At 37.4% G+C, this 18,752-nt stretch overlaps 1 protein-coding gene across 5 annotated transcripts in view; it reads left to right on the top strand.

Moving 5' to 3' along the window:
• Positions 1–18,752, top strand: part of TRIM36 (tripartite motif containing 36) — a 47,510-nt gene that overhangs the window by 22,544 nt on the left and 6,214 nt on the right. For all 5 annotated transcript variants that reach the window (XM_059919412.1, XM_059919413.1, XM_059919411.1 and 2 more), the window contains 4 exons: positions 2,826–2,921; positions 11,931–12,184; positions 12,419–12,543; positions 15,920–16,210. In XM_059919412.1, coding sequence (XP_059775395.1) covers positions 2,826–2,921; positions 11,931–12,184; positions 12,419–12,543; positions 15,920–16,210 — 766 coding nt within the window. The remainder of the gene's footprint in view (positions 1–2,825; positions 2,922–11,930; positions 12,185–12,418; positions 12,544–15,919; positions 16,211–18,752) is intronic.

Here is an 18,752-nt window from a genome sequence, read left to right as displayed (position 1 = left end):
AAATTGTTCCTTTTAATTCTTTTGGGTGATACTTGCCCTGGCCTGTGGCAATTTCCTCACACATAAAAATTGATCAAAGCTCATATGAATAAGCAAGGGGGCTGCTTGGTAAATCTCTGGAGTTCTTTCTCTTTATGGCCACCTGTTCTTAGGTGTCATGTTTTATAAACTCTGACCTCCCCAGACTCCCAGCTTCATCGCCTCATCTCACGGGAGATCCTGGGCCCCATTTGAGTTCTCTGCACCAGGCCTGGGAAGCCTTCTCCTGACAATAAGCTGAGAGCAATCATAGGCTCATCTTGTTTCCCATCCCTCAGGGACACTGTTTTTTGTTTCTTGATGTCCAGTGTCTTGAGAGCTGTTTCATTTATTCTGTTAGGTTTTTTAAGTTGTTTCAAGTGAGTGAGTAAATCCAGTCTTTGTTTCTCTGTTGTGCCTCACAGTGGCAATAACACTGTTTGCTAATTTTAACTTTGACACCTTTTTGTTTGTTTCTTATTGGTTGGATATTATATAAGTTGTCCAAAATTTTCTTTTCTGTTACTTGGAATCAATATTTGACAATAGCATACACTTAAGTTATACTTTGCCTTGTTGTTAATTTCTCCCATTTATGTTTCACACTTTTAAAAATGAGACTCCATAATGGATTTTTCAATTTATTCACTTTTTAGTAAGAGTAAAATTATTCAGTTTTGCTGAAAGTAGCAAACAGATCTCCTTAGATCTTCCTTTTTACTTGTTTTAGATGTTAAGCCAGAGGCCTTCATGATCTAGGTGACATAGGTTTATAATATCATTTTCATTTTTACTCACTTGAGTGTTGCAGGGAGAGAGCTCAAACTCTGCTGGGTGTTAGAATCACCTGGAACGCTTGGTAAAACTATGGAAGCCAGGCCTGTACTACTTTCATGACCTTGGGCCTCTGTGTTCTTTATGGACACTCAGGAGACTGATGCACACCAGCATTTGAGAACCACTGCTCTAGAGGAAGCTTTGAGCAACTTTGGGGTCCTTGAGAATTTAGCCTCTGATCAGTTCCTAGAGAACTGGGGTCCTGATAGAACTAAAGGATTTAAACCTGCTTCTCACGTTAGATGAACTTCCTGGATAAAATGCCTAGTATCAGTGTCTGGTGCATATACTTTTTGGAGGATTATGAATAAATGGACCACTGATTCTTGGTTAAGACAGATCTAGTCTTAACACAGACTGCCTAAGTTTAAGGGGACTGAGAAGACTGGAGCCGTCTCAGATAAAGGCTGTGGTTGGCCAGAGACTTGGTTTAAGCATCACAGCTCACTGGAACCACTTAGACCTTGGACGGTGTTTCTGAATTCTGTCCTCTATTCTTCTCTAGCCTATTTAGCACTGTTAACTTAAGCTGTTTCAGAACTAAGCCCTACTTCAGTTTAAATGGCCAAATTCCTTTCTTTGCTACTATAGCTAAAAAGAGTGCCAGCACTCATACCCCGTAGGTCTGGTCCTAACATGGGCCTGACAGCGGTGGTATCGGAGGAACTATCATCTTCCTTGCAGCTTGGTGCTGAGGAAGCACCTCTCAGCCTGTGACATCATGGTTAATGTGTGGTGAGGAGGTTTCTAGTTCAGCTATTGACTATGTGATATTTGTACTCAGTGAGCTTTGGTTTCCTCATCTGTAAAATGCTGGATTAAAATGCAGGATTTTAATGTCTCTTCCTGTCCTTAACATCCTATGATTTCCTTCTTGGTCCCGTCGTGCCTTGAGTTCTCAGAAATCTTGTTCCTCTGCCTAACAGGTCTTTCCTCTGTCCCTCCAGTGAGCCATCAAGGAAACTCACTGGGTCTGATTGCTGGGTGTCCCAAAGAGTTAAAGATGGGCCATGCTGGAGACCTGTCACTTTGATTTCTGCATACGTTCTCTTACCCTGTAACATGGTCTAAGTAAAAAAAGAGGACCATGATATAAGAAGGAGACTCACTTCTTTAATTCCTAAGAGCTTTGCCCCTCTTCTTCCTAACTCTTTTCAACGCTTAGTCACCAGTTGTGAGCAAGAAATGTTCAGATCCTCCTGTCAGGGCAACAGCATGGGAAGTGTTTTCTGGATGTTCTTGTTCTTAGTCTCAGGATACATTGTCTCTTACTACTTTGTACCCCGTGGTGCGTCAGGGTATTATTGTTTGTTTTTAAATGTATTTCAGGTATATTAATGTTTTCTGGGCTACACTAGTGATCTCACCAAAATCTATGACATTATCTCTATGATAAACTATACCAGTTTCAAAATGACTACTTTATGAACAAACTATTCAATAAGCTCTTGAAGTTACCTATTTTTATAAATCTGTGTTTTCATTATTGTGTATTGTGTAATTGTTTAATGACCGTCTAGGCTGGGATGGACTATGAAGATTATTTTGGAAGGGTCTTTGTTGTTTTTCCTGTTGTGTGTGGGGTGTGTGTGTGAGAGAGTGAATTATAAAATCTGGTGGAAGACAACACTATTTGGATTGCTGCCCTTCCATTTACTTAGAAGCCTTGGGAGGAAGCATTCTGGGAGTGATGATGAGACAACAAAAATATGCCATTTGTGTATTCAAGAGTTTTTACTAATCTGAGCATCACTACCTTGTTCTTTTTTCTAACTGCTTCTAATCCCTCATGTATCTTTAGGCCTGTGTGCTCAAGGCCAGTGACTGTTTACCCTGGGTTAATAATGATAATTACCATTGTTGATTTTACTGTCTGTTCATCATAGGCTAGAGAAGAGGGTACTGTGTTAAAAGAAATTCTGGAAGGCCTTTGTTACACTTCTATTTCTGTTTCTAATATATTCCAATAGGAAAAGCTTTCAAAAGATATTGATTACCTTATTGGCAAGGAGAGCCAGGTGAAGAGTCAGATTTCTGAACTAAACTTGTTAATGAAAGAAACGGAGGTAAGTGATAAGCTGGTTTGCATATTTTTCATTTATTCATTTAGACATTCATTTATTCATTCATAAAATCCAGAGGGTATTATTTGAGCTGGGAGTACAAAGTTGTGTTAGATTTCACTCCTGCTTTTCTGGGACTAAGAAGACAAATGTAAAAAATAATGCTATGTGATCCGTGCTGATAGACGTTGTGAGTAAATGATATTGGAACACAGAGGAAAGAATGACATTCTTTATGTGGCAGTTAACGAGTTCTCCAAAGTAGCAATATAAGGAAAATAATAGCTTTTATGATTATCTGTATCTTATAAAACTAACAGATTGCATTTGAAAAATGTACTATGTGTCGGTAGGACCAGGTTTATTTAAGTTTCCAGATACTCCAAAGTATATTCCTGTCACATATGTTCACCAGAAGACATGTATTAAGATGTTCTTAGCTGCATTATTTGTGATAGCCACAAAATGGAAAGTACTCAAATGTTCATTAACAGTGGAATATAAATAGCAGTGAAGGATGAATATCTACAACTATGTGCAACAATGTAGATAAGTCTGGCACTAATATTGAAAGGAAGATGCAAAATACAAAGGAGTACATGCTGGGTGATTGATTCCAAGACAGGTGAAACTAGACTGTGTTGTTCAGGATAGGAGTTATTGAAGAGAGGGAGGATTAGTGCCTGGAAAGGTTAGAAGGGTGGCTTCTGGGATACTGGTAATATTGTTCAGTCTAGATGCTGGTTACATGGGTGTGGTTGCAAAGCCTCATTGATCCTTACACTTACATGTACATTTTCCTCTTTGCATATTATACTTCAGTAAAAAATTTTAAAAACTGATAGCACTTTAAAAATATAGTAAGAGAGGATAGAACTGGGTTATTTTAAAATTCCTAATAGTCTTCATTGATTTTGATCCCTATTTCTTTTCTCTATTTGAAATAAACTGAAGAGCCATTACCCTTGATCACTTTATGTTTTGTAATTAAATGTAAAAATATTCTGGCTAGTATGAGACTGTCATTTCTTACAAATTTTTTTCAAAAATGGGTTAAAATCATTGAAAAATTATGTGAATTAGCACCATATTACCAGTATTTTTTTTTAAATTTTATTTCATTTATTTTTTTATACAGCAGATTCTTATTAGTCATCCATTTTATACACATCAGTGTATACATGTCAATCCAAATCTCCCAATTCATCACACCCCCACCCCCACCCACGGCTGCTTTCCCCCCTTTGTGTCCATACGTTTGTTCTCTACATGTGTCTCAACTTCTGCCCTACAAACAGGATCATCTGTACCATTTTTCTAGGTTAATGCATATATATATGCGTTAATATATGATATTTGTTTTTCTCTTTCTGACTTACTTCACTCTGTATGACAGTCTCTAGATTCATCCACGTCTCTACAAATGACCCAATTTCGTTCCTTTTCATGGCTGAGTAATATTCCACTGTATATATGTACCACATCTTCTTTATCCATTCGTCTGTTGATGGGCATTTAGGTTGCTTCCATGACCTGGCTATTGTAAATAGTGCTGCAATGAACATTGGGGTGCATGTGTCTTTTTGAATTATGGTTTCCTCTGAGTATATGCCCAGTAGTGGGATTGCTGGGTCATATGGTAATTCTATTTTTAGTTTTTTAAGGAACCTCCATACCGTTCTCCATAGTGGCTGTATCAATTTACATTCCCACCAACAGTGCAAGAGGGTTCCCTTTTCTCCATACCCTCTCCAGCATTTGTTGTTTGTAGATTTTCTGATGATGCCCATTCTAACTGGTGTGAGGTGATACCTCATTGTAGTTTTGATTTGCATTTCTCTAATAATTAGTGATGTTGAGCAGCTATTCATGTGCTTCTTGGCCATCTGTCTGTCCTCTTTGGAGAAATGTCTATTGAGGTCTTCTGCCCATTTTTTGATTGGGTTGTTTGTTTTTTTAATATTGAGCTGCATGAGCTGTTTATATACTTTGGAGATTAATCCTTTGTCTGTAGATTCGTTTGCAAATATTTTCTCCCATTCTGAGGGTTGTCTTTTCGTCTTGTTTGTAGTTTCCTTTCTTTTACAAAAGCTTTTAAGTTTCATTAGGTCCCATTTGTTTATTTTTGTTTTTATTTACATTACTCTAGGAGGTGGATCAAAAAAGATCTTGCTGTGATTGATGTCAAAGAGTGTTCTTCCTATGCTTTCCTCTAAGAGTTTTATAGTGTCCAGTCTTACATTTAGGTCTCTAATCCATTTTGAGTTTATTTTTCTGTATGGTGTTAGGGAGTGTTCTAATTTCATTCTTTCACATGTAGCTGTCCAGTTTTCCCAGCACCACTTATTGAAGAGACTGTATTTTCTCCATTGTATATCCTTGCCTCCTTTGTCATAGATTAGTTGACCATAGGTGTGTGGGTTTATCTCTGGGCTTTCTATCCTGTTCCATTGATCTATATTTCTGTTTTTGTGCCAGTACCATATTGTCTTGATTACTGTAGCTTTGTGGTATAGTCTGAAGTCAGGGAGTCTGATTCCTCCAGCTCCGTTTTTTTCCTCAAGACTGCTTTGGCTATTTGGGGTCTTCTGTGTATCCATACAAATTTTAAGATTTTTTGTTCTAGTTCTGTAAAAAATGCCATTGGTAATTTGATAGGGATGGCATTGAATCTGTAGATTGCTGTGGGTAGTATAGTCCTTTTCACAATATTGATTCTTCCAATCCAAGAAAATAGTATATCTCTCCATCTGTTGGTATCTTCTTTAATTTCTTTCAACAGTGTCTTATAGTTTTCTGCATACAGATCTTATTTCTCCCTAGGTAGGTTTATTCCTAGGTATTTTATTCTTTTTGTGGCAATGGTGAATGGGAGTGTTTCCATAATTTCTCTTTCAGATTTTTCATCATTAGTGTATAGGAATGCAAGAGATTTCTGTGCATTAATTTTGTATCCTGCACCTTTACCAAATTCATTGATTAGCTCTAGCAGTTTTCTGGTGGCATCTTTAGGATTCTCTATGTATAGTATCATGTCATCTGCAAACAGTGACAGTTTTACTTCTTCTTTTCCAATTTGTATTCCTTTTATTTCTTTTTCTTCTGATTGCCGTGACTAGGACTTCCAAAACTATGTTGAATAATAGTGGTGAGAGTGGACATCCTTGTCTTGTTCCTGATCTTAGAGGAAATGCTTTCAGTTTTTCACCATTGAGAATGATGTTTGCTGTGGGTTTGTCATATATGGCCTTTATTATGTTGAGGTGGGTTCCCTCTATGCCCACTTTCTGGAGAGTTTTTATCATAAATGGGTGTTGAATTTTGTCAAAAGCTTTTTCTGCATCTATTGAGATGATCATATGGTTTTTCTTCTTCAATTTGTTAATATGGTGTATCACATTGATTGATTTGCATATATTGAAGAATCTTTGCATCCCTGGGATAAATCCCACTTGATCACGGTGTATGATCCTTTTAATGTGTTGTTGGATTCTGTTTGCTAGTATTTTGTTGAGGATTTTTGCATCTATATTCATCAGTGATATTGGCCTGTAATTTTCTTCTTTTGTAGTATCTTTGTCTGGTTTTGGTATCAGGGTGATGGTGGCCCCATAAAATGAGTTTGGGAGTGTTCCTTCCTCTGCAATTTTTTGGAAGAGTTTGAGAAGGATGGGTGTTAGCTCTTCTCTAAATGGTTGATAGAATTCACCTGTGAAGCCGTCTGGTCCTGGACTTTTGTTTGTTGGAAGATTTTTTTTTTTAATTAATTAATTTTATTTTATTATTTATTTTTGGCTGCGTTGGGTCTTCGTTACTGCATGCAGTCTTTCTCTAGTTGCAGTGAGTGGGGGCTACTCTTCGTTGCGGTGTGCGGGTTTCTCATCGCGGTGGCTTCTCTTTTTGCGGATCACGGGCTCTAGGTGTGCGTGCTTCAGTAGTTGTGGCTCTCGGGCTCTGGAGTGTAGGCTCAGTAGTTGTGGCACATGGGCTTAGTTGCTCCACGGCATGTGGGATCTTACCGGACCAGGGCTTGAACCTGTGTCCCCTGCATTGGCAGGCGGATTCTTAACCACTCCGCCGCCAGGGAAGCCCTGTTGGAAGATTTTTAATCACAGTTTCAGTTTCATTGCTTGTGATTGGTCTGTTCATATTTTCTATTTCTTCCTGGTTTGGTCTTAGAAGGTTATACCTCTCTAAGAATTTGTCCATTTCTTCCAGGTTGTCCATTTTGTTGGCATAGAGTTGCTTGTAGTGGTCTCTTAGGATGCTTTGTATTTCTGCAGTGTCTGTTGTAACTTCTCTTTTTTCATTTCTAATTTTATTGATTTGAGTCCTCTCCCTCTTTTTCTTGATGAGTCTGGCTAATCGTTTATCAATTTTGTTTATCTTCTTAAAGAACCAGCTTTTAGTTTTATTGATCTTTGCTATTGTTTTCTATTTCATTTATTTCTGCTCTGATCTTTATGACTTCTTCCCTTCTGCTAACTTTGGGTTTTGTTTGTTCTTCTTTCTCTAGTTCCTTTAGGTGTAAGTTTAGGTTGTTTGTTTGGGATTTTTCTTGTTTCTTGAGGTAGGCTTGTATAGCTATAAACTTCCCTCTTAGAACTGCTTTTGCTGCATCCCGTTGGTTTTGTATCGTTGTCTTTTCATTATCATTTTTCTCTAGGTATTTTTTGATTTCCTCTTTGATTTCTCCAGTGATCTCTTGGTTATTTAATAACATATTGTTTAGCCTCCATGTGTTTGTGTTTTTTACTTTTTTTCCCCTGTAATTGATTTCTAATCTCATAGCATTGTGGTCAGAAAAGATGCTTGATATGATTTCAATTTTCTTAAATTTACTGAGGCTTGATTTGCAACCCAAGATGTGATCCATCCTGGAGAATGTTCCATGTGCACTTGAGAAAAAGTGTAATCTGCTGTTTTTGGATAGAATGTCCTATAAATGTCAATTAAATCTATCTAGTCTATTGTGTCATTTAAAGCTTGTGTTTCCTTATTAATTTTCTGTCTGGATGATCTGTCCATTGGTATAAGTGAGGTGTTAAAGTCCCCCACTGTTACTGTGTTACTGTCAATTTCTTCTTTTATAGCTGTTAGCAGTTGCCTTATGTATTGAGGTGCTCCTGTGATGGGTTCATATATATTTATAATTGTTATATCTTCTTCTTGGATTGATCCCTTGATCATTATGTAGTGTCCTTCTTTGTCTCTTGTAATAGTCTTTATTTTAAAGTCTATTTTATCTGATATGAGTATTGCTACTCCAGCTTTCTTTTGATTTCCATTTGCATGGAATATCTTTTTCCATCCCCTCACTTTCAGTCTGAATGTGTCCCTAGGTCTGAAGTGGGTCTCTTGTAGACAGCATATGTATGGGTCTTGTTTTTGTATCCATTCAGCAAGGCTGTGTCTTTTGGTTGGAGCATTTAATCCATTCACTTTTAAGGTAATTATCGCTATGTATGTTCCTATTACCATTTTCTTAATTGTTTTGGGTTTGTTTTTTAGGTTCTTTTCTTCTCTTGTGTTTCCCACTTAGGGAAGTTCCTTTAGCATTTGTTGTAGAACTGGTTTGGTGGTGCTGAATTCTCTTAGCTTTTGCTTGTCTGTAGAGCTTTTGATTTCTCCATCGAATCTGAATGAGATCCTTGGCGGGTAGAGTAATCTTGGTTGTAGGTTCTTCCCTTTCATCACTTTAAGTATGTCATGTCGCTCCCTTCTGGCTTGTAGAGTTTCTGCTGAGAAATCAGCTGTTAACCTTATGGGAGTTCCCTTGTATGTTATTTCTTGTTTTTCCCTTGCTGCTTTCAATAATTTTCCTTTGTCTTTAATTTTTGCCAATTTGATTACTATGTGTCTCGGCATGTTTCTCCTTGGGTTTATCCTGTATGGGACTCTCTGCACTTCCTGGACTTGGGTGGCTATTTCCTTTCCCATGTTAGGGAAGTTTTAGACTATAATCTGTTCAAATATTTTCTCAGGTCCTTTCTCTTTCTCTTCTCCTTCTGGGACCCCTATAATGCGAATGCTGTTGTGTTTAATATTGTCCCAGAGGTCTCTTAGGCTGTCTTCATTTCTTTTCATTCTTTTTTCTTTATTCTATTCCGCAGCAGTGAATTCCACCATTCTGTCTTCCAGGTCACTTATCCATTCTCCTGCCTCAGTTATTCTGCTATTGATTCCTTTCAGTGTATTTTTCATTTCAGTTATTGTGTTGTTCATCTCTGTTTGTTTGTTCTTTAATTCTTCTAGATGTTTGTTAAACATTTCTTGCATCTTCTTGATGTTTGCCTCCATTCTTTTTCTGAGGTCCTGGATCATCTTCACTATCATTATTCTGAAATCTTTTTCTGGAAGGTTGCCTATCTCCACTTCATTTAGTTGTTTTTCTGGGGTTTTATCTTGTTCCTTCATCTGGTACATAGCCCTCTGCCTTTTCATCTTGTCTATCTTTCTGTGAATGTGGTTTTTGTTCCACAGGCTGCCGGATTGTAGTTCTTGCTTCTGCTGTCTGCCCTCTGGTGGATGAGGCTATCTAAGAGGCTTGTGCAAGTTTCCTGATGAGAGGGACTGGTGGTGGGTAGAGCTGGCTGTTGCTTTGGTGGGCAGAGCTCAGTAAGTCTTTAATCCGATTTTCTGCTGATGGGTGGGGCTGGGTTCCCTCCCTGTTGGTTGTTTGGCCTGAGGTGACCCAACACTGGAGCCTGCCTACCCAGGCTCTTTGGTGGGGCTAATGGCGGACTCTGGGAGGGCTCACGCCAAGGAGTACTTCCCAGAACTTCTGCTGCCAGTGTCCTTGTCCTCATGGTGAGACATAGCCACACCCCGCCTCTGCAGGAGACCCTCCAACACTAGCAGGTAGGTCTGGTTCAGTCTCCTGTGGGTCACTGCTCTTTCCCACTGGTTCCTGATGTACACACTACTTTGTGTGTGCCTTCCAAGGGTGGAGTCTCTGTTTCCTCCAGTCCTGTCGAAGTCCTGCAATCAAATCCCACTAACCTTCAAAGTCTGATTCTCTAGGAATTCCTTCTCCCCTTGCCGGACCCCCAGGTTGGGAAGCCTGATGTGGGTCTCAGAACCTTCACCCCAGTGGGTGGACTTCTGTGGTATAAGTGTTCTCCAGTTTGTGAGTCACCCACCCAGCAGTTATGGGATTTGATTTTATTGTGATTGCACCCCTCCTACCATCTCATTGTGGCTTCTCCCTTGTCTTTGGATGTGGGGTATCTTTTTTGGTGAGTTCCAGTGTCTTCCTGTTGATGATTGTTCAGCAGTTAGTTGTGATTCTGTTGTTCTTGCAAGAGGGAGTGAGAGTACATCCTTCTACTCTGCCATCTTGAACCAATCTCCATATTACCAATATTGCTTTAATATTTTAAATATTATTTTTCTGATAGTCACTGATTGCATTTTCATGTAATTTAAAAGTAGGATTCTGTTTCTCGCATTTGTATTTGATTGACAAACTCTCTCAGTTTACTATAATCCCTGAACACATAGCACATTATCATCTAGATAGTAGGTTGCTTCAGGGATTGTGTCTGTGGTTATTTTAGATTTGTCTTTATTGGTTTTCTCAGTCAGGCTGCCTTTACTTCTGAGATAAGGAAACCCAGTGCTTGTTTTTGAGTTTGTCATTCAGTAGGTTGAAAACTGAAGAACTCAGGCATCAAGTATTCATGTAGGCATTGATGCCTTGGGATTCTGGAGAAATTATTTAACTCCTTCTTGTACCTTTGACCTAAGCTGCGTTTGTAGGCTTATCAGTAAGAATCTTCTGCAGTAGAAAATTTATCTCCATTCTTGAATTTTACTCAGTGAAGACTGTGACACTGTCTTTTTATCTATAATTATACTTAGCTGGAAAAAGTCTCCTCTTGATCTATGTATAATGATATTTCTGAACTTAATGTGATATGTCACTGAAATACTACCAGAATGTCACCACCCTCTGTTCTCTCCTCCTATCCTCCTTTTAAAAAATTGGCTGTTGAGGTTAGGAATCAGAGAAGGCAACCTGGAAAAAATTTCCTTTCATTTTAAATGTTGACCAGAAGCCATTGGAAAATGCGCAATGCACTTCTACCATATATTGTCAGCTTTTAAGAATGTTCTTGAAGACTCTTTTCTGTTGGCTGCTGCTATGAGTCTATTATGATAAATGCTTGTAAGTGCTTTGCTGGTCTTATTTTCAAAATCAGGTCAAGGTGTGATTTTGTGGACATGCAAAATGTTTAATAAGCACTATAGAGAGGATCATTTTTTGGCAAAGTATAGGAATAGCTATGTGTGCAGTGATAATAATGTTTATTGAGAGTATGTGACGTTGTGGTGGGCATTTTATGTAAATAATCTTTTTCAATCTTCAGAAAAACCTAAATGGTCTCTCTTACCCCTAGTTTTCAGAAAAGAAAAACTCAAGCATAAAAAAGTTAATTTGCATAACTTATAATTAAATATTAATTAAATTACAGTTTAATTATAATTATATATAACTAAATATTAATTTGAAGAGAAGAGTTACATTTTTATTACTTAGTATAGGATGTAATTTTTTTCAGTTTCATAGCTGTGGTTTAACTTTTTAAAAAATTGGTATATGGTAGAAAGGATAAAATTTCCTGAATTAGAAATGAATAAAAATAAATAAGTGCGAGATTGTATTTTCCTGTGTCTTTGGTTAAATCAGTTCATTTCTGCCTCAAGTTCCTTTGTATACAAATTGAATGTTGCTTTCTTATTTCATTGAATAAGTTGTTTATTGCTGGACTTTGGAGATTGAAAGCTTAAGGAAATATAGTATTATAAAATTACAAAGTATGTCTCAAAGTTGCTGATCATTCCTTAGTAAGCATATTTGATGCCAAATTATTGTTCTGAAAACATCAAGGAGTCAGACAAAATCTTTTTCTTTCCAGTATTTGGGTTCGTTTTGTTGAATTGCGACTCTTTCTTGAAAAGACATTTGGATTTAGCAGATGAGGTAACGCTTTGCTTGTTTTATAATAGTGTAATGGAGAGCGGGCTAAAGAAGAAGCAATTACACATTTTGGAAAGCTCTTTGAAATCCTAGGAGAGAGGAAATCATCTGTTTTGAAGGCAATTGATGCTTCTAAGAAACTAAGATTAGACAAATTTCAGACTCAAATGGAAGAGTATCAGGGGCTGCTAGAGAACAACGGACTCGTGGGATACGCTCAAGAAGTGCTGAAAGAGACAGATCAGTCTTGCTTTGTTCAGACCGCAAAACAGCTCCACCTCAGGTATTTAACTTTGAACTGACAGTCTCTCTCTAGCAGTGTCATTAAATGCTGCTTTATGTTGCAGCTGTAGCTCTGAGTGGTTCAGAGTGCTGTGTTATGTGCAGTATCTCTTGCTTCACTCTTAGCTTGACTGTTGAGTGAAGTTTTCTTTTGTTAATCTCATTGAAAATATTTAGTCTGATTTGCCTTTTTAAAGAATCATTTTTGTATAAAATATTTTATATCTGTCTGTAGAATACAGAAAGCTACAGAATCTTTGAAGAGCTTTAGACCTGCGGCTCAGACTTCTTTTGAAGACTATGTTGTTAATACATCTAAACAAACAGAACTTCTTGGAGAATTGTCCTTTTTCTCTAGTGGTGAGTTTTAGTAACAGCATACCTTCATGTTTTTAGTTTGAATTCACATTGTGTAGGAGAAACACAAATTCTCTTCAGTTTGACATTATAATGCAGCATCTCAGTTGCCCAGACCATCATACGCTAAAATCATATGCCATTTATGTTTTTATAACCATGTTTTTATGCACAGAAGCTAGATTCTTTTGGTTTGTATGTTTTTAAACATTGTGTGAATGGCACCACATTGTATGTATCTTTTTTTTGTAAATTATTTTTTTGAGAAATTAAGTTTAAGATAAATATTTGTTAATACATGAAGTTCTGGTTTACAGCTATATGTTAACTTTACAGTATTCCATTATGTAAGTAAGTTTCCCACTAAGAGACAGTCTGTTCCTGTTTTTTTATCTGTTGTAAGCAATGCTCTATTGAACATCTTTGTCAGTGTTTCTTTGTGCGTGTGTATGAGTTTCCCTAGGGCAGAAACCTAGAAATGATATCTCCAGGCTAAAAATGATTCTAAGATGTTTAAGTGTTTACATTGCTGTATGAGTTTGCCAGGGCTGCCAAAACTAAATACCACAGACTGAGTGACATACCAACAGAAATTTAATTTCATAGGATTCTGGCAGTAAAAGGTTTTATTTATTTATTTAGCTATCTATCTATCTATCTATCTATCTATCTATCTATCTATCTATCAATCACACCTTGGGGCTTGCAGGATATTAGTTCCCCGACCAGGGATCAAACCCAGGTCCTTGGCAGTAAAAGCCCACATCTTAACCACTGGACCGCCAGGGAATTCCTGTTGGATTCTGGAGGCTAGAAGTCTGAGATGAAGCTGTCGTCAGGGTTGGTTTCTTCTGAGGTCTCTCTCCTAGGTGTGCACATGGCCGTCTTCTCGTGTCTTCACGTGGTCTTCCCTCTATACATATCTGAGTCCAAATTTCCTCTTATAAGGACTCCAGTCCTATTAGTCATAGTGGACTAGGCTCCACCTTAACGACCTGTTTTTAACTGTGTTACTTCTTTAAAGACCCTCTCTCCAAATAAAGGCCCATTCTGAGGTACTAGGGCCTAGAACTTCAACATATGAGTTTTAGGGCGGGCAGCTCGGCCCCTAACATTTGCTTGTGTTTGTGTTCTGCTGCTCCGCAGCAGGGAGGTCTTCCTTTCCTTTTTTCTTCTCACCTTGTTCATCTCCCTCAGATTTCTCTTCTAATAATGGTGAACAATTACAGTCCTTGGAAAAGTACACTTACAGTTTAATTACTGTACAGGTATAGATGCATAGATTTGTATTCAGTCAAAGGAAATTTGTCTTGTTTAAAAGTTAAACACACTGAAGGATTATTACTATGACCACCTTTCTCTTCCGATCAATACCTGAATCTCTGTCAGGTACATACTTTTCTTGTCTATTATGATGATCTTGTTTTTCCAAATATGTGGTGATATTTGAAATGCTGATTCTATTTCATGTACTGTACTTTCCTCTTTTTCCAAAATGTATACTTGAATTGTTTTTTATATACACGCTAGTTTACTTAGGAGTACAAGGTCCTCCCTTCCCTGGGGGTCCCACAACAGTCTTTGGAAAAAGGAAGTTGAGTGTGGGTAACCTCGGGTTATACCAGTGCGTAACAAAGGACCAGTAAAACGGGTGGGTCAGAATGGAAAGCTGCTGGTCACCCAGCTTCTTACTGGTGGATGCTCTCCTCATTTTTTCCTGCAGGCACATAGAGCATTCCAGTCATGTTATCCTTTAACTAGCTTTTTTTTTTTTTTAACTTTAAAATGTAGTTTGGATGGCTTTTCAGATCCCATGGCTGCATAACATTCAGTTGCACAAATGCACACATAGACATACCTGTGCTGTACACTGCTTGTACATAGCTGGAGGACAAGGAGAAGAGGGAGACTTCTGCTTTTCATTTCGTGTATTTCTCTGTGATTTGATATAAATGTGCTTTTATTTATGTGTGCATGTGCATGTGTAACTCCTATAGCTTATTTTTACCATATGACCAAAGCAGTTAAGCTGTTTGGAATTTATTCTAAGGAAAAGATTATGAATATGCACAAAGATTTAGCTGTGATATTTTAATCATTGTATTTTTAGTGAGAAATTAGAAACATGTTTCTGAAAATAGTTAAATGTTGCTACAGTGGAATGCCACTGGGAGAAAAATACTGGCAGGAGCTACACAAAATTATTGTAGTGATAATCTTTGAGTTACTTAATTTGTGCGTGTTTTATGTAGTTTCTGATTTTCTTAAAAAAATATGTATCTTGTTTATACCAAGAAAAAGTCATTTAAATTGCTTTGCCAGACTTCCCTGGTGGTCCAGTGGTTAAGACTCCATGCTCCCAATGCAGGGGGCCTGGGTTCGATCCCTGGTCAGGGAACTGAATCCCACATGACGCAACTAAGAGTCCGCATGCTGCAACTAAAGATCCTGCACGCTGCAACGAAGATCCCGCATGCCCAACTAAGACCTGGTGCAGCCAAATAAATAAATAAATAAATAAATTTTAAAATAAATAAATAAATTGCTTTGCAACTCTGTGGAAGATAATATGAAAGAGAACTATATAATGTTTTATTGAAGTTTGTTTATTATTATACTGACCAAACTTAGATTTAAAAGTATTTATTAAAATAATTTATAGGAGGACACATATTATAAATTTCAAGTCTAGGGTTGTTATTCAGTAGATGGAAATTGAAGAGTATGTGGTTAAAAATTTTAATTTATGGTGTTTCAGCATTAATATGTAAAGCTAAAATTGAGTTTTACTTATTTTGTCTGTCTTATTTTTCATTCTTCTTTCCCCTTTCAGTTATAAACATAAATATACCTTTTAAAATCTCAATTTACTTTCCTTTTTAAATTTTATTATGATAAAACTTACCCTGAGATCTAGCCTCTTAAATTTCTGGTATACAATACAGTATTGTTGTCTGTAGACAGAAGTTGTACAGCACATCTCTAGAACTTATTCATCTTGCTTAACTGAAACTTTATGCCTGTTGATTAATAAGCGCCCATTTCTCCCTGCTCCTCAGCCCCTGGTAACCACCACTCCAGTCTTTGATTTTATGAATTTGGCTACTTTAGATACCTCACGAAAGTGGAATCACGCAGTCAGCATTTGTTTTTCTATGTCTCACTTATTTCACTTAGCATGTCCTCAAAGTCCAACATCCTGTTGTATTTGCAGGATTTATTCTTTTTCTTATACACAGTATTATAAATGTAGAAAGTTCTTGAACAGCAGAGAAATCCTTTAAGTATTTTCAATAAATCATTTTTACTGAAATAAAAGGAAAAATAAAGGTTCTGAAATAATATTTTAACATTGTTTTCTATTTCATAATTCTTTCAGGCATAGATGTGCCAGAGATCAATGAGGAACAGAGCAAAGTTTATAACAATGCTTTGATAAATTGGCACCATCCAGAAAAGGATAAAGCTGATAGCTATGTCCTCGAATATCGGAAGATTAATAGAGATGAGGAAATGTTGTCTTGGAATGAGATAGAAGTGTGTGGCACAAGTAAAGTCATTTCTGATCTTGAAAGTAATTGTAACTATGCTTTCAGAGTAAGAGCCTACAAGGGTTCAATCTGCAGTCCTTGCAGCAGGGAATTGATTCTTCATACTCCTCCAGCTCCAGGTATTGTGAATAGTGGGAATAAGAAAAGCATAGAGTTGGAAGAGACCATGATAAAAAATAAACCAGTTAATGTGTCCATGCAGACCTACATTAAAACCACCTCTCATCTGTAAAATACTCTAGAAAAGTAGATTCCATACCCAGCTAGGATTTAGAAATAGACTGAATACTTGAATTTCACCATCTAGGCTGAGAACAGGATTAGATTTCTGACTGACATCAGATACAGAAAAACATGACATTTGAGTGAGCAGGGCTATTAATTTGGGATTAAAATAGCATAAATGCTACCTTACAAGTATTAAATAGTATAATTCTGTATTTTTGATCAGTTTATAGAAATCTCTATTAACATAGGATCTAGGCAGATATTTTAAAAATTTATTGGTACAATAACGTGAAGAATAATTTTAATTTACCTAATTCTGACTTGTCTGGCTTTTCTCACTCAGTAATTACGAGCACATGGGGATGGAAGGCAGGTATTAGAACCACATGGATAGCTTTTTCCTACACTAAAAGCTCCTCCTGCCCAGCAATCCTCCCTCCCCCTTCCAAGTTAATAACCACTGATTCTACTTAAACAGCACCTGTAAATTTTTATAGAATGAGAATGACTTACAGGTGAGTTGATGTTCACTACAGTGTCTCCATGGATAAGGGACATTTAGAACCAAAGTTGTGCTCATCCTGGTGAGCAGGAAATCATTCTGCCCAGTTGGTCACGGCCTCCGAGGTTCCTTCATTTGGCTTTTAGACCTCATTGTTCCCGCCCATTTTTAGTGGCTTATGTACCCGTATTTTGTGCACTCTGCCCATCCTTCCCTTTTTGTCCAGAGTGTACTATTCACTCTGTTTTTCATGTACATTGTGACTAATTAAAAAGAAATACAAATAAATAGGGTTGGCTCAAATTATTTTTCTTGAATTTTAATAATATCCAAAAGAGAGTTTTAGGATCCATTTGCAAGTATTAAGTAAATATTCTACTGTTTATGTAGTTTCCGCTTTCTTTTCTAGTCTCTGACTGAAATTGGAAGAAAAAGGAAACCTGAAAGTAGCTACTGTTTTCAGTGACAAAGTGAAGGGGGATGGAGGAAAGGAAACATTAAAAGCTGTCTTTCTTTTCTCCAAGAGAAACCACATGAATAGGGTGACCATTTAAATTTATTTTGCAAACTGGGAGACTTTTGAGATTGAGAGAAAGTGTGAAATGCCATGCCAGGGCATTAGGCATTCCCAGGAAGACTGGTCAAATCACATATGGAGAATAGTTTTAGCTTGTTAGCCGACAGTTTTTTACAATTGTGGTATTATATAGTTAAAATTTGCCATTTTAACCATTTTTACAGATCAGTGGCATTAAGTACATTCAACAGTGTTGTGCAACCATCACCACTCACAATCTCTGGAACTTTTTCATTTTTCCAAACTGACACTCTGTGCCCATTAAACAGTAACTCCCCATCCACCCTTCCCCCAGAGCTTGGTAACCTTTGTTCTACCTCTGCCTCTATGAATTTGCCTATTCTAAGTACCTCATGTGAATGGATTCACATAATCCTTTTGTGACTGGCTTATTTCAAGGTTCATGCATGTTGTAGCATGTATCAGAATTTCCTTACTTTTTTAGGCTGAATAGTATTCCATTGTATGTATATACCACATTTTCTTTATCTATTCATCTATTGATGGGCGTTTGGAATGTTTCCACTTTTTGGGCTAGCAGCCACTAAATGTTAGGCTGAATGGGTTTAAGTTGATAGAAGAATAGTGTTATTGAAACAGGAGGGAAGGGGCAGGGCACAACCTTTAAAAGAAAGACATAGCCCATAGTACATGATGAAAACTAGTGAGAACCAACTAGGTCCAAGATGGCGGAAGATTCGACTTCCAGTAGACCTTGAGCCTCATACGCTCATTGTAATACATTAGCATGTTAATGACACATCTGCCAGCATCATGACAGTTTTGAGGCCAACCATAAAAGGTCAAAAAGTGGGTGGTAACACACCACTGTAAAGCAATTATACTCCAATGAAGATGTTAAAAAAAAAAAAAAGGGGGTGGTAGCCCAATTCCTGGCTATCCCCGCCCCTTCCCCAAAATAATTGGAACAATCCTCCTACTCATTAGCCTATGAAATTATCCAGCCCGTAAAAACCTACCACGCCCTATTTCGAGGCCTCTTGCTTCTTGTCTTCCAAGATGGCCCGCACTCTGTCTGTGGAGTGTGTTTCTCTCCAAATAAATCCACTTCTTGAATTTGGAATTCTCCAAATTCTTTCGCGACGAAGAAGGAACGTTAAATTCACCGGCAACATTATCTCCATTCTGTAGTTGAGGAAATCAAAGTTTAGGTTAAACTCTAGTTAAATGCTTGCGCCAGGCATCAAACCCAGGTCTCTCTGAACCCAAAGCCTGTGTGTGTTTTTTTTTTTTTTTACACTGTACACTGTTTCTCATGTTTGCCATCTTGATTGATAAGGAAAAGACCTTACTAAAATTGCTAATAGTTTCCATATTTATAAAATTTGGAATA

This window comes from Balaenoptera ricei, chromosome 3 (assembly GCF_028023285.1).
Source record: "Balaenoptera ricei isolate mBalRic1 chromosome 3, mBalRic1.hap2, whole genome shotgun sequence".
Classification (NCBI taxonomy): Eukaryota; Metazoa; Chordata; class Mammalia; order Artiodactyla; family Balaenopteridae; genus Balaenoptera; species Balaenoptera ricei.
The sequence above is the reverse complement of the archived record's forward strand: the minus strand, read 5'-3'. Positions and strand labels throughout refer to the sequence as shown.